At 40.3% G+C, this 19,600-nt stretch overlaps 2 protein-coding genes across 3 annotated transcripts; both read right to left on the bottom strand.

The window, feature by feature from the left end:
• Nucleotides 1-1,998: 1,998 nt before the first annotated feature.
• snrpe (small nuclear ribonucleoprotein polypeptide E) lies at nucleotides 1,999-6,551 on the bottom strand (the record flags this gene model as incomplete). Its single annotated transcript, NM_001005147.2, is given in 3 exon segments — nucleotides 1,999-2,453; nucleotides 3,736-3,814; nucleotides 6,454-6,551. Coding segments are annotated over 3 exon segments (189 nt in total), but the record flags the coding sequence as incomplete, so codon positions are not given.
• Nucleotides 6,552-11,088: 4,537 nt separating this feature from the next.
• On the bottom strand, nucleotides 11,089-19,574 carry cfap157 (cilia and flagella associated protein 157). 2 transcript variants are annotated; one of them, XM_012961409.3, is made up of 9 exons: nucleotides 19,323-19,574; nucleotides 18,036-18,307; nucleotides 17,046-17,199; nucleotides 15,448-15,715; nucleotides 14,443-14,573; nucleotides 14,118-14,268; nucleotides 13,310-13,479; nucleotides 11,677-11,848; nucleotides 11,089-11,240 (listed from the first exon to the last, which is right to left on the bottom strand). In XM_012961409.3, the coding sequence occupies exons 1-9, from the start codon at nucleotides 19,466-19,468 to the stop codon at nucleotides 11,142-11,144; spliced, it is 1,563 nt and encodes a 520-aa protein (XP_012816863.1). In that variant the 5' UTR covers nucleotides 19,469-19,574; the 3' UTR covers nucleotides 11,089-11,141.
• Between the last annotated feature and the right edge of the window lie 26 nt (nucleotides 19,575-19,600).

The raw sequence follows: 19,600 nt of genomic DNA on the forward strand, positions 1-19,600 counted from the left end.
AACCTGACACCTTTACACTTTATTTACAATATTAAATAAACTTTTTAAAACATATTTTTTTTCTTCACATAAATACAATGTGCCAGTGGGCCGGGGGTCAGGGCTGTTAGAAAGTCTCCATAACTGCCCAACCACCTATGGTTACCCCAAGGCAGATGTGCAAGTGTCAGGACTGCCCTTTTATTGCCAAATTGTGATAAAAATAAGTGAACTATTTGGGTTTACCAGGCAATCTTGTCTTGAATATAGCAGAATTTAAACATGATGTACCTTTGTTTTCCTAGGCAAAAAATGGTTTTAGGAGAGTAGGAGTTGCTACTTGCCAAGTATAAAGCAGTATGTTTCCATTGGGGCATAATAGAAAACCACAAAACCTATATTTAGCCCCATAGCCCACTGTGGCATTAAGCTATGTATACCCAGAATAGACATGTGCATGTTTCACATTAAATGTAATGCCCAGAGAAATAGCAAATAAAAATCCACAGCACTGGGCAAGTGACTTTATGCAAATAACATGAAAGCACAGCGTTATTAAACAATATATTTGCACTGGAAAATGTTCCTAGCCTCAGCATGTGTGAGACTTAAGGACAAGGACACACAGAAATTCTATTTGTGACCTTTGTGGGTTTTTTTGTAGGTTAAATATGCACAATCAAATTTGCCTTTTATTGTTTTCAAATGGTAGGTGACAGATGCAGCTTTCAGGCAATTGCAGCGGATGATGTTTTGCTGCATCTGAACTAATAAAAACTTGCTGGACAATACACCCCAAACTTTGTGAGTTTTCATGCACTTCATATTCAAATTACCTAGGCCAAGTTGTATGAACATGTAGTTTTGAGCTACATGTAAAAATAAGGTTTATCTCCTATAATGTGTTTACAGAAATGATAACCAATGTGGCGCACGATTTTTAAAAGTAAAAAGCCCATCGTACCCTAACACTGGTATGCAGGGCATTTTTCCCACTTACATGGAAACACCTAAAACTGTCCTGAGTTGGATGCTCTCAACCCAAAAACAGGCAAAACCTACTGGTGTCTGACACATCACATTACAGTCAATGGGAAGTTAGGCAGGCTGGGAAAATACCACATGCCTTAGTCCCAAGTGCCATATGATTATATAAATGCAAGGAGACAAAACACAATTGAGTACCTCCCTCAGCACAGCATCCATATGCATATTTGTCACTGTAAGGGCACTCAACTCACCTCCACTGACAAGTAGCCAAGAATTTTAACATGAAAACGAAGAGGAAAAAAAAAATGATGAACACAGATTGTAAGCTCTTGGGCAGGGGCCAAAAATCTTGTTTATGTGCCAGAATGGCAGACCATTCTGTCCTTTGCACAGGAATCAAAAAAATAGATGGTAAGGAGAAGGGGGAGAGAATGTAAGGAGGGCAGTGACATCTAGCAAGTACAGATTGTCAATTATATTTTGCCTTCCCTGCCCGTGTCCCTCACGCATAGATGTGGGGCAGGCAAATGCTTTCACTTTCCAAAGATTTTTTAAATACCCTTATAACAGGTATGGATATTGTAATAAAAAAAGAATTTGGGTTTCTTGTTTAATTTGAAAAGGACTTATTATATGGAATGTCTGGGTGACAAGTCCCCTTTAATGTAAATACACTTTAAATTCATTATTGTACTGACCCGTTTGTTATGTGCTATTTTACCTTACGCACTCCAGGACTTTATATTGCAGTGTAAAATAAATTTGCCAACGTTTTGGCCCCATTTGGGACCTGTTTCAAGGTCTCAGGCGTATATATTGTAAAGGGTCCCAGAGGGGGACAAACATTGGCAAATAGATTTTTGATTTTTCAATATGAAGTCCTGGGGTGCATCTGTTATGTGCTACTTTACTTAATTGATAAAATTATCAAGGCTGCACCCTGCATTTGCCACTTGTCCTATGAGTGCAACATATCAAAAACTTTACATTTAAATACATACAAGATACTACTGGTAGACACAAAATGTATTTTACACAAACAATTCCAAAAACATTTGGTTTATTTGGAACTCAGTATCAAAAACATACTCTGGGGAAACCCACTTCATGGGCTCTAAGCCCTATCACGTTTAGTTTCTCTGGGAAAAAAAAATGCTTTAACCTAGTTGTACAATTGTACACAACTCAAATCCTTGCAGATACATTAGTTTTTATGCAACTGCCTTCAACATCTGAAATAGTTTGATTTTAAAAATATATAAAAAAAAAAGTTACATTGTAATCCTTGAGGGCATCATAACAGCTAGAAATCTACAACACAGTTGAAAAAGTCCACAAAAGGGGGAATAAGTACACTGGTTAATTCTTCCTTTCTTCACTGATGAAGATGTATGGGAACAGCGGTGGAGAACAGATTAATCCAAAGCATTAATTCATGACACTCTGTAGTAAAGTGATGTTATCTCCTTTCAACATGATACGTCCTGGAACAAAATGCATTCATGAGAACAAAATACAAATAAACCCTGGCATACAAGCCTGGCTTTTGCTAACTGTAGCTACACTGCAATAAAAACGGTGTTCCTGGAAAATGTGTTTAAGCACAGCCCAATTATGATTTACAGACCCAATCTATGAACTGTGGCTAATGGTACACTAAAATTTTAAGCCATCATTAACAGATTATAAGGTGGGACAAATGTCTAAAATTACTCCAATTCATATGTAAGGCAATCCCTAACTACGGGGGTAACCACAGTTTAGGGACTGCTGGAAAGGGTTGGGTGTGCATGGAAGTAAAGTGGAAAGGAGGGCTGATTTCATGCATTTTACCCTAAACTGTAAATCACCAGACACACAAAATATTAAACTATGCTTTTGCCACAGCAAAGATACACGGATACTTACAGAACAGCTGTAGCAATTGTCAAACTGCACACATTACAACAAAAAAATAAAAATCACATTGCCCACAGTTCTTGCTGTTTTTGTTACTAAAAATCTCTGTAGTTCTTATTTCTCAGCAAGTTGGGCTGCTGAAGGACTCTCTGCCACATGTTGAATACAATTATGCTGAATTCTAACAGGCAGGAGGCACTGTATTCAGAGAGCAAGGCAAGGCTGCTCTTATTTCAGATGTATCAGTAGGATTTCAAGAAATTCTCTTATTTTTTTTAAACAGTATTTTCTGACATGGTTTAAATGTCAACTGAGCTGCTTTTCTATCACAGTGCTGGGGGACTGGTTATCTGTCTTACGTCCATTTGCAAGCATTGCTCTCAGAAGGCAGATGACAATTTAGGGCTCTGGCATCCCACCGGCGAAAATGTAAGTCGCCGGTGGGATGGCACAGGCTAGGCAGGCGATTTCAGCAAATTGACGAAAATGCCTCGCGGGGCAACTTCGGCAATTTGCCGAAATCGCCTGCGTAGCGTGTGCCATCCCACCAGCGACTTACATTTTCACCGGTGGGATGGTAGTTTGGGGAGATTAGTCGCCCGTGACAAGGGAGATTTGTCGCGGGCAACTTATCTCCCCGTGTGCCAGAGCCCTAAAAGATACTTGATCCTGCTCAGTTCTTGACAGATTGTGGATCAAGGATTTTTCCCAGGAGATATGCTAAAAACTCATCTTGTATTTTTAGAAAGAGGATTAGGATACACTTACAGGAAACCTTGTTTAACACAAAAAAAAATGTATTTAGTAAATACTACCCTACCAATGCTGAGGCTAACTTACATATATGTAAAATGGCATGATACTCACCAAGCTGTTTGCGAGATTTTGTTTTGAGGTGGATTTCTTCTGCATCATCCAGCACTAGATTCATGTATTCATCAAAACCCTGGTTAAAGGGGAATGGGGGATCTTAATAGTGCTCTAACACAGAGTAATAAAAAGTGCTTTGTGATATATTCATGCCCGATACATTAGACTTTTTGGACACACCCTACTCCCCTGCAACTGTCTTCCCATTAAGGGTGAAGACACACAGAGCTACTAGTAGCAGTTACTTTTTCATGGCTACTAAACTCCAGAAAATACCCTGCCATAGACAATACAGAGAATTGCCTCTTCTAAAACACACACAGACACTATTATCAGTAAATGATCAGCATTGTCTATTTTAGTAGCTACGTGTGCCTTTAAGGTGGCCATACACGCACCGATAATATCGTACGTATGTCGGTGAGTCGACCGATATCGCAGGAAGCTGCTGATATCGGCCGACTCGCCGATCGGACCAGTTTGAAAATTTTGATCGGGCGCCATAGAAGGTGCCTGACCAAAATCTCCCTTCAGCGCTGAATCGGCAGAAGGAGGTAGAAATCCTATTGTTTCTACCTCCTTACCTGCCGATTCAGCCCTGAACGGTGTGTGGCGGATCTGACGATGACGATGATAGATTGCCACGTGTGTGGCCACCTTTAACCTTACCAGTCGTCTAACATTAAACTGATAATATAGGTAATTCCTTATTTGATACAAAGTTATGCTTAAGACTTCTATGCATATGAAGTCATACAACAGCCGTCAATCCCCTCCTGAGACTCATTAGGTTAAAATGCGCTTTTACTGTTACACCAATGGCATCCGTAGTATGGTTAAAATATATTCATGCATTTTCTTGAGTTGCTTGCCTTAACTTTACTGTCAGAATTTGATTTTCAGATATCTTCAAAATGTAAGTTGCACATTTCTGTTTGGTGTAATATTTGTAAGTTTTTTTGTTTTATTTTTGTTATTCTTACCTTCTGTGTCTGTTTCAGAGATCACGAATTCAGGTGTGGTTGTATGAGCAAGTGAATATGCGTATCGAAGGCTGCATCATTGTAAGTAATAGCCCCACAACTTTGTTTTTTTTTTTTTTATTAATTAGTTTTGCAACTTTCTATACATTGCACTGTAAGCAGCATAACCTTTTTTTAAATAGACATGTTGAACTTCAGCAACACCTGGAAGGCTGCATGATTGCCCATTAATGTTTCAGATTTATATAATTGCATACATTTAAAGATGTTTAGAGAAAAGAGAGAACAAATACGGTAGATTCTGTGGAATAGCATGGTAAATGGGAGAAATAGCCACTAGGTGGTGGTAAGAACAGCAACATATTGTTCTTGTCTGTTGAGGAGACACGAATATACACCAATATACAATATATAAAAGCTAATGTACATATATAAAGCAAATATTCAAGCTCATATGTTACTCTATTTTAGTGAATTTAGTGCAAAGGTTAACCTTTTGTAAATGTGATTAAAAATACTACAATGTCTTAGGGTAAAGCTGGCCATACATGTGCCGATCTGACATCGTCAGATCCACCACACACCATTCAGGGCTGAATCGGCAGGTAAGGAGGTAGAAACAATAGGATTTCTACCTCCTTCTGCCGATTCAGCCCTGACGGCAGATGTTGGTCAGGCGCCTTCTATGGCGCCCGATCAAAATTTTTTAACTGGTCCGATAGGCGAGTCGTCCGATATCAGCAGCCTCCTGCGATATCGGTCGACCCGCCGACATGCCATACACGCACCGAATATCGTACGAAACAAGGTTTTGTATATTATCGGTGCGTGTATGGCCAAGATTAGATCTGATAAGAGCAAGATTAGATCTGTACAGATCTAAGGCTATTGCTAACAAAACATTTTTGGAATTTTAACTGTAATTTGAACTTTAGAGGATCAGTCTTCTATGCAAGGAAGCTCCAAGTACAAGTAAGACATTTTCATCTCGTCTGCTTTACTACTACCTCATTAAAGAGGCCATAACCCCAAAAGTAACATTTTGCCCTATGAAATTTGCTAATTTTAAGCAACATTCCAACACATATGAATTACAGATGTTAACGTTGTGTCTAAATAGTACTTCTGCTGAAAGCAGCATCTGCTGCTACCTTTCTGTTCTCTAGAAGCTCTGACTTTTGAAACAATGTATAAGGCAGCAGATTAACATCCCTGTAAGAGGCAGTTAACTGCTGCAAGAGTCAGAACCAGCAATGCATTTACAAATCACCATGAAAATAAACTGATGTACTTAATGTAGCTTACAGTGGATTTCTGGGGGTAGGGTGTTACTTCCTCTCTAACAAATAAAGGAACAGTTTAAACCTAGAAATTAGTCTCTTAAAAGAGAATGTGTTCTGTGGGTCAAATTAGTATTAAAATCTTATTTTCTTCCCGTTCAGGATAGCAACTTGACGCTCATGGGAGAGTTTCACCTAAGGAAAGTGTCCTACTCAACTGAACGAAGAGACACCCCCTCATTACTACAAGGAGCACATTTTAGCGGATCATTATCACTTGGGGAAAGAGCTGCTATAGCAATGGCGCGCTGACAAGTACAAATGGCTGCCAGATAAAGGATGGAAATAAGCAGACGTGCTGCTCATCCCCCTGCAAAAAGCGGCAATGCAAGTGCTAAGGGCCAAAGCCGGGACTCGCAGGCACACTGGGAAATCCAACAAAGAAAGGATACGATGGGCTGCACCATCACTTTCTGCACTTTCTGGCCTTGCCCGCGGTACGCCATCTCTGCCGCCTCGTGAATCCAAAGGAATGAGCCGAACCGGAAGTGCTACACACGCACTGCGTCTGCCCGGAACGGTGTATGGGGCGAGAAACGGCGCATTTGTATTACGTAGTGGGGTGGGCGTATCAGATCATGGTCATGTATTCGTATTAGTGTATAATAAATGCGTTATTGTAGTGCCACACGTTCTGGTTTAATTTAGCAAAAACTTCAGTTCTTACGTCTACAAAAAAGATTTGTATATGTGACTAGAGATTAAGTTGTTATTACTTATTAACCCCTTTCTGTGTAAAACAATGGACTTTACCTTCCAATTTGTGCCTGTATGTTACCCAACCACTTTGATTGTAAGCTCTATGGGGCAGGGACCTCCTTCCTACTGTGTCTCATACCACATGGCACTTATATATATATATATATATTTACTGTATTTATTTATTATATCACTTGCCCTCCCTGTGTGTAATTTTGTATTCTGTAAGATTGTACAGCGCTGCGTACCCTTGTGGCACTTTATAAATAAAGTTATACATACTTTAATGGCAGCAGAATGTACATTATAGACCTCGTATGGGTGTTTGCCAGTGAATGAAGGGAGCGGGATTAAAGTGATTCCATCTGATTTTAATGGTGTTTTTATTTCTAAATGACACTGTTTACATAGCGAATAATTCCCTCTACCATTTAGGAAAATGCGAGGCAACTTCGGTGATTTGCCAAAATCGCCTGCTCAGCGAGTGCCATCCCACCGGCGACTTACATTTTCGCAGGTGGGATGGTAGTTCGGGGAGATTAGTTGCCCGTGACAAGGGAGATTTGTCGCGGGCGACTAATCTCCCCGTGTGCCAGAGCCCTTAAAATGTTATTCTTAAACCAACAAATGTATTATAATTAGCTGTAATATTGGTGTGTAGGCGCCATCTCAGTGCATTGTGCCTTTCAGAAGAAGTCAGTGCTACACATTAGAACTGCATTTAGATAACCTATTGTTCCTCCTACTCCCATGTAACTGGAGGAGTCCTAAACTGGATTTGGATTTCTTAGGGCTCTGGCACACGGGGAGATTAGTCGCCCGCGACAAAACTCCCTGTTCGTGGGTGACTAATCTCCCAGAGTTGCCGCCAGTTGCCATCCCACCGGCGACAATGTAAGTCACCAGTGGGATGGCACACGCGGCGGCGCGATTTCGTGAAATCGCCGAAAAAGCCTTGCGAGGCAACTTCGGCGATTTGCCGAAATCGCGCCGCCGCATTTGTCATCCCACCGGCAAAAATGTGGGATGGCAGGTGATGGCAACTCGGGGAGATTAGTCGCCCGCGAACAGGGAGTTTTGTCGCGGGCGACTAATCTCCCCGTGTGCCATAGCCCTTACTATTGAGTGCTATTCAGTATTCTACTGGGAGCTGCTATCTTGCTACCTTCCCATTGTTCTGCTGATCGGCTCCTGGGGGGGGAAGGGAGGGGTGGTATCACCCAATTAGCAGCACAGCAGTAAAGTGTGACTGAAGTTTATCAGAGCACAGGTCACATAGCAGTGGCACCCTGGGAAGTGCTAGCCCCATGTAAAATTTAAAAATTAAATAAAAAAAAAACAGATTGCTCTTTTAATAAACATTCCAATACAGGATTCTGCTGGACAAGCTCTATTAACAGATGTGTTTTTTAAAAAAAAATAATGTTTTCCCAAGATAGTATTCCTTTAAGGAACTGGTGGGGCTTTTGCATATGTTTACTAAAATAAAGGTGGCTATGCACAGGCAGATTTCAGCTGCTGATTCAGGCCATTCAGACCAATTTGGCAGATATCTGCCGGTGTATGGGCTCCACCGATGGGCCTACCCAACTGATATGTGGCCGGATCTCGATAGGACAGGTTTGATTTTCCCGTCAGATCGGGGACCACATCAGCTTGTTGATGAGATTGGATGGCCCATATACCAAGCGTTTTAATTTGATTGTTTGGCCCTACCACCATAGGTGGGCATATTGGGAGACACAGGGGCTTATTTATCAAAGTACGACAGGTCCGAAATACAAAAAATTTGTATTTTTTCTGCGACTCTTTCGTACTTTGGGAAAAAATTTGTGTAACAAAATTGTATTATCGCGCTGAGTACAAAAGTTTCGGATTCATTCAAGCTTCGGTATCGTGACTTTCCTTGGGCCAGGTTGGAGATGCAGAGTGCCATTGAGTCCTATGGGAGGCTTCCAAAAACATGTACAGAAGGATGAAAGTCAGAAAGGTTTTCCCACCGTTTACAATCGTTCAGATATGGAAATTTCGTGAATTCCAGATCACCAATACGATATTATTGTGACTGATATGATTTTTTCGCAAGCATTTTTGTGATATTTGCGATCATCAGAAATTATTGTATCTAATTCAAATTTTACCCATTTCGGGATTTGAACTCGTACTTTGATGAATGTGCCCCACAGTGTAGGTTAAGGTGGCCATACACAGGTAGATTTAAGCTGCCAATTCCTTAAGACAATTCTTAAGATAGAGGTTAAGGTGGCCATACACAGGTAGATTTAAGCTGCCAATTCCTTAAGACAATTCTGCAGCTTATCTGCCCGTGTATAGGGACACCTGTCAGCCCTACCTGACCGATATCTGGCTAAAAATCGGGCAGATTTTTTAGCTGGATCGGGGACCACATTGGCTCATTAATGTGATCTTTGCTCTAACCGTTCCTATCTCCAACGTAGATTGTTTGGCCCTAGGACCAAACGATCAAATTAGACTTATATCGCCCACCTTAGGCAGCATTTTGGGGAAAGACCCGCTTGTTTGGTGAGATCGCCAAACAAGCAAATCTTGTAATGTATAGCCACCTTAAGTATGATAATGGCTACTATGCCAGATAAATCACCAATGACCAGAGCCAGTTTGCTAAATTGCAATCACTTCTCTAATTGTGTAGAATCACATTCAAACAAGGGGAGCAGTTTTTTACAAGGCTGAATAAAGTGTTGGTCTAAAATGATCATTTAGCCGTGCCAAAATTGACAGCAATTTGTCTCCCAACTATTAGGTGGGTGTTAAAGTACATGAAATTACTAGTTTTATTTCTAGTAGTCAGCACCAAACCGAATACAATTATTCTTTACCAGGTCCCTCTGTGTTCATGTGACAGGACAAACAGTCTCTGGATTCTGGAAAGCAGGCCAAACTGCAATCTTCATGTAATTAAAATTCCTTTATTTGATAAATGATACAGACCAGTACAGCTGGTATTTTAATTACGTGAAGATTGCAGTTTGGAGTGCTGTCCAGAATCAAGAGGTAGTAGGTTTTAACATGAGTAGTGTGCATTAAAAATGTAAGTCTAATTGAAAAGGAATGACACCTATAAATTTTTTTAGGTAAATCCAACGATAATATAAAATAAAAATAATGAACTGCCCTTAATTCATTTGATACCATATGGAGAAGTTGCCAGTAATTACTTTATTAATATAATTTACTGATAATTCACTTAAACGATTCATTCGTTTTTCACTAATGGCAATAAACAAATTGATTTTTAGCAGAAACTAGACATTACCTTAATTGCTGACAACAAAACTGGCAACTTGCCAGAATTACATTTGGCATTAGCTCTTAATATGCCAATACAAAGGCAGATAAAAAAAAGTGTAATACTGGGGTCTAATACAGTCAGGTGTGCACTGGGTCGGTGGCATCTTTGAGCAGTATTCTGGCATTTGCCAAAACCTACAGATTGCCACTCCAGGCCTGAATACGGTACTAAAGATCTGTTTATTGAAAGTTGTCTAGTCCACCCTAATAGCCCCATCAGGCAAGGATCGCATTGGTGTGTATTAATGTGGACTGGGACCTATGGGCTTCAAACTGTGCATACCTTAGTATGTGATGATTATGCATCTTTCCACCTTTAGTAGAAAGGTAGAACTTTGTCTTCATTTTGACTAAATATAAATTTATATACACCAGCAGAGAAAATGAACCGTGTGCCATTTGACTAAATGTTATTATTATTCTATATTTATACAGTGCTGGTATATTCTGCAGCACAAAGATTACACATCATTTACATTAGTCTTTGCATCATTTTGTCATCCCTGGTGAACACTCAGATTTTAATAATATGAAAACCAGTTCGACCATACCAACACCACTGTGACTCTCGACTGATAAAATTTGCTAACCTCAATAAAAGATACCTGGCTGATTTTTGTACAGATATAGGTCATGCAGGCTGTCAGGAGGCCCCATGAATTTGCCACTAAGATGAGGACTTTACGTGAAGGGGCTGATTTTATTGGCCTGTGTATGGCTACATTAAGAAACAGTCTGTTACATTAGGTGGCAAACTTTACCAGGTAAATGTGCGTTCTATTTTTCTTAACTGCAGTTTCTAAAATGTATAGTTTATTTCTGTATTTGTCACAGGGGTTAAACATCTGTTTTTATAACACATGATAAATATCTGGTTGTATGTCCTTAGTCAAGTTCTAATTACTAACCCATCATTCTGCATGTGTGACCTAATATAAGTTATCCAGTGAAGCCAGTCCCCCGAATATTGAACACTTTGTATTAAAAATTAGATATTGTATTTCATTTTTCTGCTTGTTTTATTTAGTCGTGTCTGTTTTCTAGTAGTTTATTTAGCCATTAGTAGTTTGCTGGGTGCCCCTGGAGAGATCTCAGGCAGAGCCGAATGTTTTATCTGTTTTTCTTCCTGGGTCCATGAGAGTAGCTCCTAAACAAAAGAGAAAGAATATAAATCATTATAACTTAGCACAACCAGGTGAAGAGCAGGCACAGCTTTTCCAAGGCGGTGCTGTAGAAGTTACAAAACACACTGACTGTGGATGTTGGGATTTGTAGTTTGAATTTGTAAAGGATAGTGAGTTTGATATCACAGAAACAGGGCATTTAGCTTCATATTTGTATATGCATGTATGGTAAAAAACCATCTGTTTCCATATTCTTTTTGTTTTAATGTACCCTTAACCCCTTTAGATTGTGAGCTTTTGCGAGTAGGGCCCTCTAATCCTATTGTTACTCTGTATACCCTTGTTTGTTAAATTATTATAAGATGCCTGTTTGTTGAATTCAATGTAAAGTGCTGTGTAATTTGCTGGCGCTATATAAATAAAAGATGATGATGATTGTTTTGTAATGCAAGATATTACCTTAGATATTCCATGAGTCCCTCTTAAAGGTCCTAGCCTTGTGATTTTGGATAGCATTGCAGTTTTGCTGAGGACTGCATTAGATACATCTTGTCTGGGCACTAAGCCCAAGTCTCCTATTCGATAGTGGGCTGTGACTCCTGGGCCTTTTAGTACAGGTGAAACAGGTTGTCTGCAAAATCACAGTAATATGGTTAATCCATATGCAGTGGATCAACTTCTCACCCATATGTTGCTTGCAGCTAGTAAACTTGTACTCTAGCTGTAGCATACTACAAGTCCCTTAGGTTGTTTAAAAATGTTGGTAATTTCGGTCACAAAAACCAAAGAGTTTATGGCCTTATGAGCCTGTCCTATAGAGCCATATCTTAGCCTTTTAGAATGTCAAAATCAAGTTATATAACAGAGCTTTCCTGATGGAGGTGTGTGACTGTGGCCATACAAAGCATTCAAAATGAAAGGTATATATATATATATATATATGCATATATGCATATATATAATATTTTATTGTATATATAATCTGGCCCATGGCATGCAAGAGTTGGACAGCACTGCTAAACATAATCAGTGAACTAAATATTGGCAGTGAGTGCAGAACACAGTGGTTTAAAGGAGAAGGAAAGGCTAATAAAGAGTTAATCTCAAGCTGCAGGCATCCCTTCAGTTCTCTCAATAATGCCCTTAAGTCTCCCCATATTTCTCCCGTTCAGGTGATCAGAAGCCCCATAGGAAAAAAAACGTTGAGTTCTGTAAAGAAAGTTCCCATAATGCCTCGCTCCTGCACCAAGACCAGTGTACATGCTCATTTTGTAAGACTATAAGGAAGCTTCCTGCTGATTGGCTCAGATCCACATTACTAAGGGGGGGGGAGAGTGAGTTCTTAGCATTCTTGAGGGAGGGGGGGAGCAGGAGAGGGGAGAGAGCTGCGTGTGCTTCTAGCTGTATTTACATAGACCTTTCTGATAAAGCTTACTTAGTTTTTACCTTTCCTTCTCCTTTAAGCATAGTTTCTTCTTACCTTGGGATAGGCAAGTCTTAGGATCCCCAAGTTCAAGAACAGAGATCCCCAAGTTGCCCAGAGGGGAAAATTTCACATTTATCTATTCTCATTATTATTATTTCTGTAGAGCCATTGTATCCAACAATGCTTTACAGAGTAAAGGGATACAAATAGAAGACCTAACAGTTTACACATACAGACAAAGCTCTCACCAGAATAGATTCACAGTAACAAGTGGTTAGAATTAGGAGATAAAAGGGGGTGGGCCCTGTTTGGGCAAGCTTACAATATATTCAGCTATGTTTAAAAGTAAATATGTTCGGACTTAAGAACTCTCTCATTACACAAATGTAAATGACAGTACAAGGAATAATGTTTCCCCTTCAGAATCCTATTAAAGTAACGCTTATATAAATTTGTTTTGTTGCAGCCATGTGACTATGCACACTGTAGGTCATCATTACCAATAGTACAATATGCTGCCAGCCTCATTACCATCAGAATGCTTTAGTGGCTACAAAATCAAAATGAACCTTAACCTAAATATATTAGGAAGGACAAAGTATTTTTCCCCTACAAGCATTTTGGTTTTGCACATAGTTAAATCTGTTTAAGAAAAAAATTGTTCACCTGTTAGTTTTGAGGGACTTAAGGCTATGGCCTTGTTTTGTCTCAAATTCATGTAAACTTGATCCAAGGCCTAATGTAGCAGAACTGTCCAGCAGTAACTGCAGCTGCTGCAGCATCTTGTTCCTTCTTTCCAGTTGCATTCCTTCTGTTTCATCTTCACTGTGTGTCTGCTTTTCTTGCAAGGATACAACCAGTTTTGGTAAGAGATACTTACTGTTGTACACATGCACAAACAAAATTTGTCCTAGCCCTGTATTCAGAGCAACCAATCAAATACTTGCTTTCCTTATTCATACAAAACAAAACATTATCACAATGTTTGACCCAAAACAAACAATTCAGCAGTGTAAGACTTAAAGTTATGATTTTGCCATTTGCCATGTTTGTCTACTCCCTATTTAATAGTTTTTGAGCTATATTTAATAGTCTTAATGGGGTTAAAATTTACAATGGAGACAGAAAACTTATCAATCCTCCATTTAGGAAGGAGGAACTGTAATTAGAATAATAATAAGAGGGGTGTACTTTGACACCCGCCCCCACCCCCCCCAGTCATGACCTGAGCTTCAGCCTACTATTATTATAGATACTGTAATAATTGGTCTTTCTGGGTTCATACCAACTCCCCCATTCAGCTGCTGCCACACCGCCCCATCTTCCAGTGAACTGCGATTAACTTGTCCTTTAATATGTATTATTGATGTAAACCCCTTCCATTATTTATTTACTTAATTGATTGATTGATTTGAAAATCCCCACCACTCACATGTGGAAAAATAGGCAGTGTGCCATGAAATAATTCACTCACCAAGAGCATATCCTTCAGAAATGCAGCTGCTTGGCTCAGGATCATGTCAACTGCAAGTGTCCTCTGTTTCTCTTCCTCTAGCTGCCTGCTCAGTCCCTCCTTCTCCTGTGTAACTCTCTGCAAGTCATCTTCAAGGGATACCAGTTTCTGTCTGGAAGCATTAAATGTATACATTAAGCTGCAGGAGAAGCAGGGGTGGATTTTGCAAACCTCCGCATCTACATTTCTGTTCAAACCTTTTGTGAACAAGTTTCTGGTACCAAGTGGTAGAATAGTTCACATTTCCATTTGTCCATTATATTAGGTGGTTTACCACGGGACTCACTTGAGTTGCTGGGACTCATCTTTGAGGTTGTGATGTTGAGACTGAAGCTCATTCAGGGCATGTTGTGTGTGTTCCAACAAGGTCAATATCTCCTGCTGCTGCTGGCATTTGTCCGTCAGCATTCGTATCACCTGAAACATCATACATTTTTTAGGGTGCAAGATCTCATACATGAACACCTCATTTCCAAGCACTCTTAAGACAGTAGCTCCAGGGTTCCCACAGCAGGCTGAGTTGGCTTAATTGACACAGCAACTAAAGAAGCAAGCAAGACATAATTTGACACTGAGTGGTGGAAATTACAACATCCCATTCCTTGCACACACTGTGTAAGAGCACTTGATGAAGAGGCCTTGTTTCCAAAACGTTTGCTGGATCTCAATCAAAAATAAATAAAATCCTAAATTGCACTTTGTATACTGCAGTTGTAGTCATAAATCAGCCCTCTTATTTCCCAAAAAAACATACCTCTATGAAGCCATAACCATGACTTTTAATATTCCTGGGTGACTATAATGAAATAAAAGTAGAGCAAAACAGTAAATGCTTTTTTACATCTGACAGCTTGCTCCTTTTTTCTATTAAATATAAATAACAAAATTCTACGGGGCTCATTTACAACCCAATCGCAACTGCTGTAGTGCAAAAATGTACAAAAAAAAAGGTACTTGTTTCTAAACATGATGCCTGTATTTGTGGCAAGTGCAATTGTGCCCCCAAGTCAGTCCTGATGAATCATGCACAAATACGCTTACTGACACATGGAAACCCTGACCGTACCTCCACCCTTAGTAGGAGAAGCAAATTTGAACCTAAAGAATTACATGCAGATGTAATTCTGATGTTGGGCACTGGAAATAACTCCCTTGCAGCTACAATTACAATGCATACATTTGTAAATGAGCCCTTTAGAACTGCAAGACTAAAAGTTCATAATGTAGGACAGAGGTTACAAAAACTTGCCTTTTAACATGTAAGGTCATAATGACACCAGTTATATGCTACCTTTTGGTTACTGAGATTGTTCTTCACCAGTTCCTTCTCATTCTCTTCCAGCATCTCAAGCTGCTTAGTAAGTTCTGAATTGCGATCTTTCAGAAGGTCGTTCTCACTAATCAGCTCTATGCTTTTGTCAGACATCTTGTCAAGCTGTAAGCTGATGGAAACGTTCTCTCGGATTGCACGTTTAGTAGTCTCTGCCATCTGATTGTTGGATACTCTGCGGAATTCAGCTGCCACTGTACTAACACGCTGTACCATCTCTTTCTTCAATCTGCAAAAATAGTTCAGAGCACCCTTTATGCTGTATTCTAGCACATTTGTTTCAACAATGCTTTTAATAAATTAAAGAAAAACTAAAATTGTGGAACAGGATAACCTGAACCCTATTTGTATAGATGATGTATAATAGTGTATTTTTTCTGCACCGTCCCCCAGCCCAAGTGCAACACAGCTCTCTGTGAAGATTTCTACCTTTAAAGATGTCCCCAGTAGTTCTCCATGTTGTTTTTAGTTAAATGAAGTCAAGTCAAGTTCTGGGCTGCTGTCAGTTGCCAGTTGGCTATACACGGTATACATACAATATAAAACTGATGATACAATATTAATAAGCAATTAATTCGCATTACACAGCACCATCTTCTATGACAGATGTAGCTTTAATTTCTGTTTTCAATATTTATCTAATCTTTGGCTCTCAACAGCAGCTTAGGGCACACTGAGCTATCCTGATGCTGGGGGAAAGCTTTTTATTCTGTGAACACTGCTTATTGACAATCCTCAGTAGTACAATATGCAGGCAATTACCCTAGGTGCCAGGAGAGGGGGTTTGTATAACCCCTTTTTTACTAATTATGACTTTTACAGACAATTACTGCTGATATTGTAAGGTAAAACTATTAACTAGGTTTACCTGGAGTACCTCTAGCATAAAGGCTCTTTAAATGGCGAATTAGCCCTCAGAATAAAAAAAACTACAATGACAACATCAACAGGCAGGTGGTGATAAGCCACCCAATATATGTAGGATGGCTTTGGTGCTTTCAAATAAGTTGGATTTTGTAATGTATCCGCATATAAACGTGAACAAATGTAAATAATCTGGAAGATTGAGACAGAAGTGAGCCGTCAGATTCTCTCATCAGGGTATCTGTGTTTCGAGAAATCAGGGCCATAAGTATATGTATAAAAATATGCTAGGCAAAAAGTGTAATCCATAGTATAAAAACTATTGCCCCTGCTGTAATTTGCATAAACAAATACCAAAATGATATATGTTGGGTAAGGATGACAAGCCCCAAATTAAAAATCAGATAAATAAACTTAAGGTCATATTGCAAACTCCTAAGGCTTATTAAGAAATAGTCACAGCAAAATATTACAACAATGACCAATGTGTTTTGACTCACTATTGGAGACTTCATAAGTGGAAGAAAAGAAAAAGAAATTGCCCACTTAATGATGGTCTTAATGGGTGTAACAATGTGGGGTATTATGTAATCTATTGCTGTGACTATTTCATCATAAAGGTTTTTGGAGTTTGAGCTTCTCTCTATGCATTAAAAGCATCTTCTAAACTGTCATTAGCTAGTGCAAGCACTCACCTGTCTTTGTCCAGCACAACCTTCTTCTCCAGAATGTACATTGCCTCTTTGTGTTCCTGTTCTTGTTCTTTTACTTTCTCCTCTAAAGCTGCAAATTTGCCCATAAGCTCTTCTTTTTGCACTCTGAACTCCTCTAATGATGCCAGTTTCCCCGCTAAAAAAGAGAAACAGAATCTGAGCTTTGTAAAAAATAGAAAGCCATATTGTACTTACTGTTTATTTATGGGGTTTAAAAAGGAAAATCATACAAGGTGCACCAAGGTTACCCCCATGCCTGAGAAATGTTATAATCGATATATTGTTTGATAAAACCAAGCAATCATTCTTTTTTCAAAATACTTTGACAAAGTGGCCATAGCAGTGTATGACTGACATTTCATTTTAGCTCATCTGAGTAAACAGTATAGTCATACTAACTAATACACAAATATATATGGCACTCTTTGTGGAACAAACTATATCCAAATGTTTTGCTGATCATTACAGTTAACAGTAGTGCTCTCAGTGACACCGAAGAAAGAAATGAATGTCATTGTATGAAACATTATGGTAGAAATGAGAAAGCAGCATTAAGGTCCCCATAAACGGGCCGATAGTAGCTGCCGATATCGATCCCTTGGACCGATTCGGCAGCTAATCGGCCCGTGTATGGGCAGAACCGAGCGGCCTGGCTGACCGATATCTGGCCTGAAATTGGCCAGATCTCGATCGGCCAGGTTAGAAAATCCAGTCGGATCGGGGACCGCATCAGCTCGTTGATGCGGTCCCCGAACTGACTGCCCCATGGCCGCAAATGTAATTCGATCGTTTGGCCCCAGGGCCAAAGGATCGGATTATTTTTTATTTTAGCTACTTGCTACCCGATATCGCCCACCCGTAGGTGGGGATATCAGGTGAAGATCCGCTCGCTTGGCGATGGGCTGCAAGGGACAAACAGATACAAACAGATAAGGTACAGGATAATGTGGATCAAAGTAAGTGTACTGTTACCTAGAAGCATATTCTCTGAGGTGAGGCGCTCCTTGGTGTCTTGCAATTCATGTCGCACCTGAGTCAGCTGGGACTCATACGCATCCTTTTCTGCATCCTTGGCCTGCTGGAGCCCCAAGAGCTGGTCATTCAGGTCAGCAATTTCATCCATGCGTTGGTTTAGGGTACGTTTTAGGAAAGAGACAATCTCCTTTTTGTCATTAGACAACTGCTCATATTGAGCCTCCTTCAATTGCTCCTTTGCACAGATTTCATCCCATTTACTCTGGTACCTAAGAATATGATAAATACATTGTATAGCACCACGAAATTCTACACAACAACCTAGAAGAGTACACACACACAAGACAAATTCACTTACCGAGGTGCAGTAAACAAAGTTAAGGTTACAGCACAATCACCATGTTTTTTGAACAATGCAACATATTTTCCCAGAATTCAGGATCATTGTTGACCCACTCAGACGATTCTCTTGTCTGATTAACCAACATGGATGCAACTGAACCTAATGAAAACGTATCTTGTCATCTAAGTCTGGTACTACTCCCCCCTTTACTATATCTACTGATGGCACTCTCATTAACCCTGTCAACTCAGTTTGGGGATAGTTTTTAACTCTTCCTCTTCTTTTCTGTCCATATTAACACAACTGTCAAAACCTGTCACTTTTTCTTATACAATATTACCAAAATCTGTCCCTTTCTCACACAAGTAACAGCTAAGATGCCCATGCATGCTCTCACCCTATCCTGACTAGACTACTGTAACCTGCTACTAGCTGGGGAGGAGCAGTCGGGCAGGGGGAGCACAGGTAAGGGACAGGTCTGGGCCGCCGGGGCCCACCGTGATTTCTCCCGGTGTCCCGGCGGCCCAGCCGGACCTGCTCCTGGGTCCCAAACGAAGAGGAAATACAACATGCCAGAGGGGGGTTGGGACGGTGATTCTATTACAGTCAAAGAGAACTAATAAAATACTACTACAAAAAAATGATTTCCCCTTTAATGTGCGCCCCCCAGTGATTGCGCCCTAGGCAGGCACCTACTCTACCTACCCCTAGTTCCGGCCCAAGACCATCAGAAAACATATTTCCGATGGTTTTAGGAATGATTTTATGGTTGGGGGGTCACCACAACATGAGGAACTGTATTAAAGTGCGGGGCATTAGGAAGGTTGGGAGCCACTGCCTTAAACCCTTGTCCCCTCACGCTAATCACCTTGCACTGGGTTTTTAATGTAGCACCAGACCCATCCCATGAGTTACACATTTGGGTAAGAAATAGAACCCACCGTTCCAGCCGTTTCTCCAGATCTCGGATCTGCACTGTATAAAAATCTTTCGTTTGCTCTGTAACGCCCTCCGATGCGACCCTTACAGTCTCTTTCTCCTTTGTCTTGGCGCTGGGCCCTCGCTTACCTTTCTTTTTGGGAGGCATCCTGTATGGTACCGGCCGCAACTACACCCAGGCGCCCCCAGATTTCTGTTCTACACCTGCGGCACCCACTATGGTTACAGCGTCCCGTTTCTAGGCAACCCCACACCGCCAGCCCTCAACATTCCGCCCATG

The sequence above is a fragment of the Xenopus tropicalis genome, chromosome 4, assembly GCF_000004195.4.
Source record: "Xenopus tropicalis strain Nigerian chromosome 4, UCB_Xtro_10.0, whole genome shotgun sequence".
In the NCBI taxonomy this organism is placed as follows: Eukaryota; Metazoa; Chordata; class Amphibia; order Anura; family Pipidae; genus Xenopus; species Xenopus tropicalis.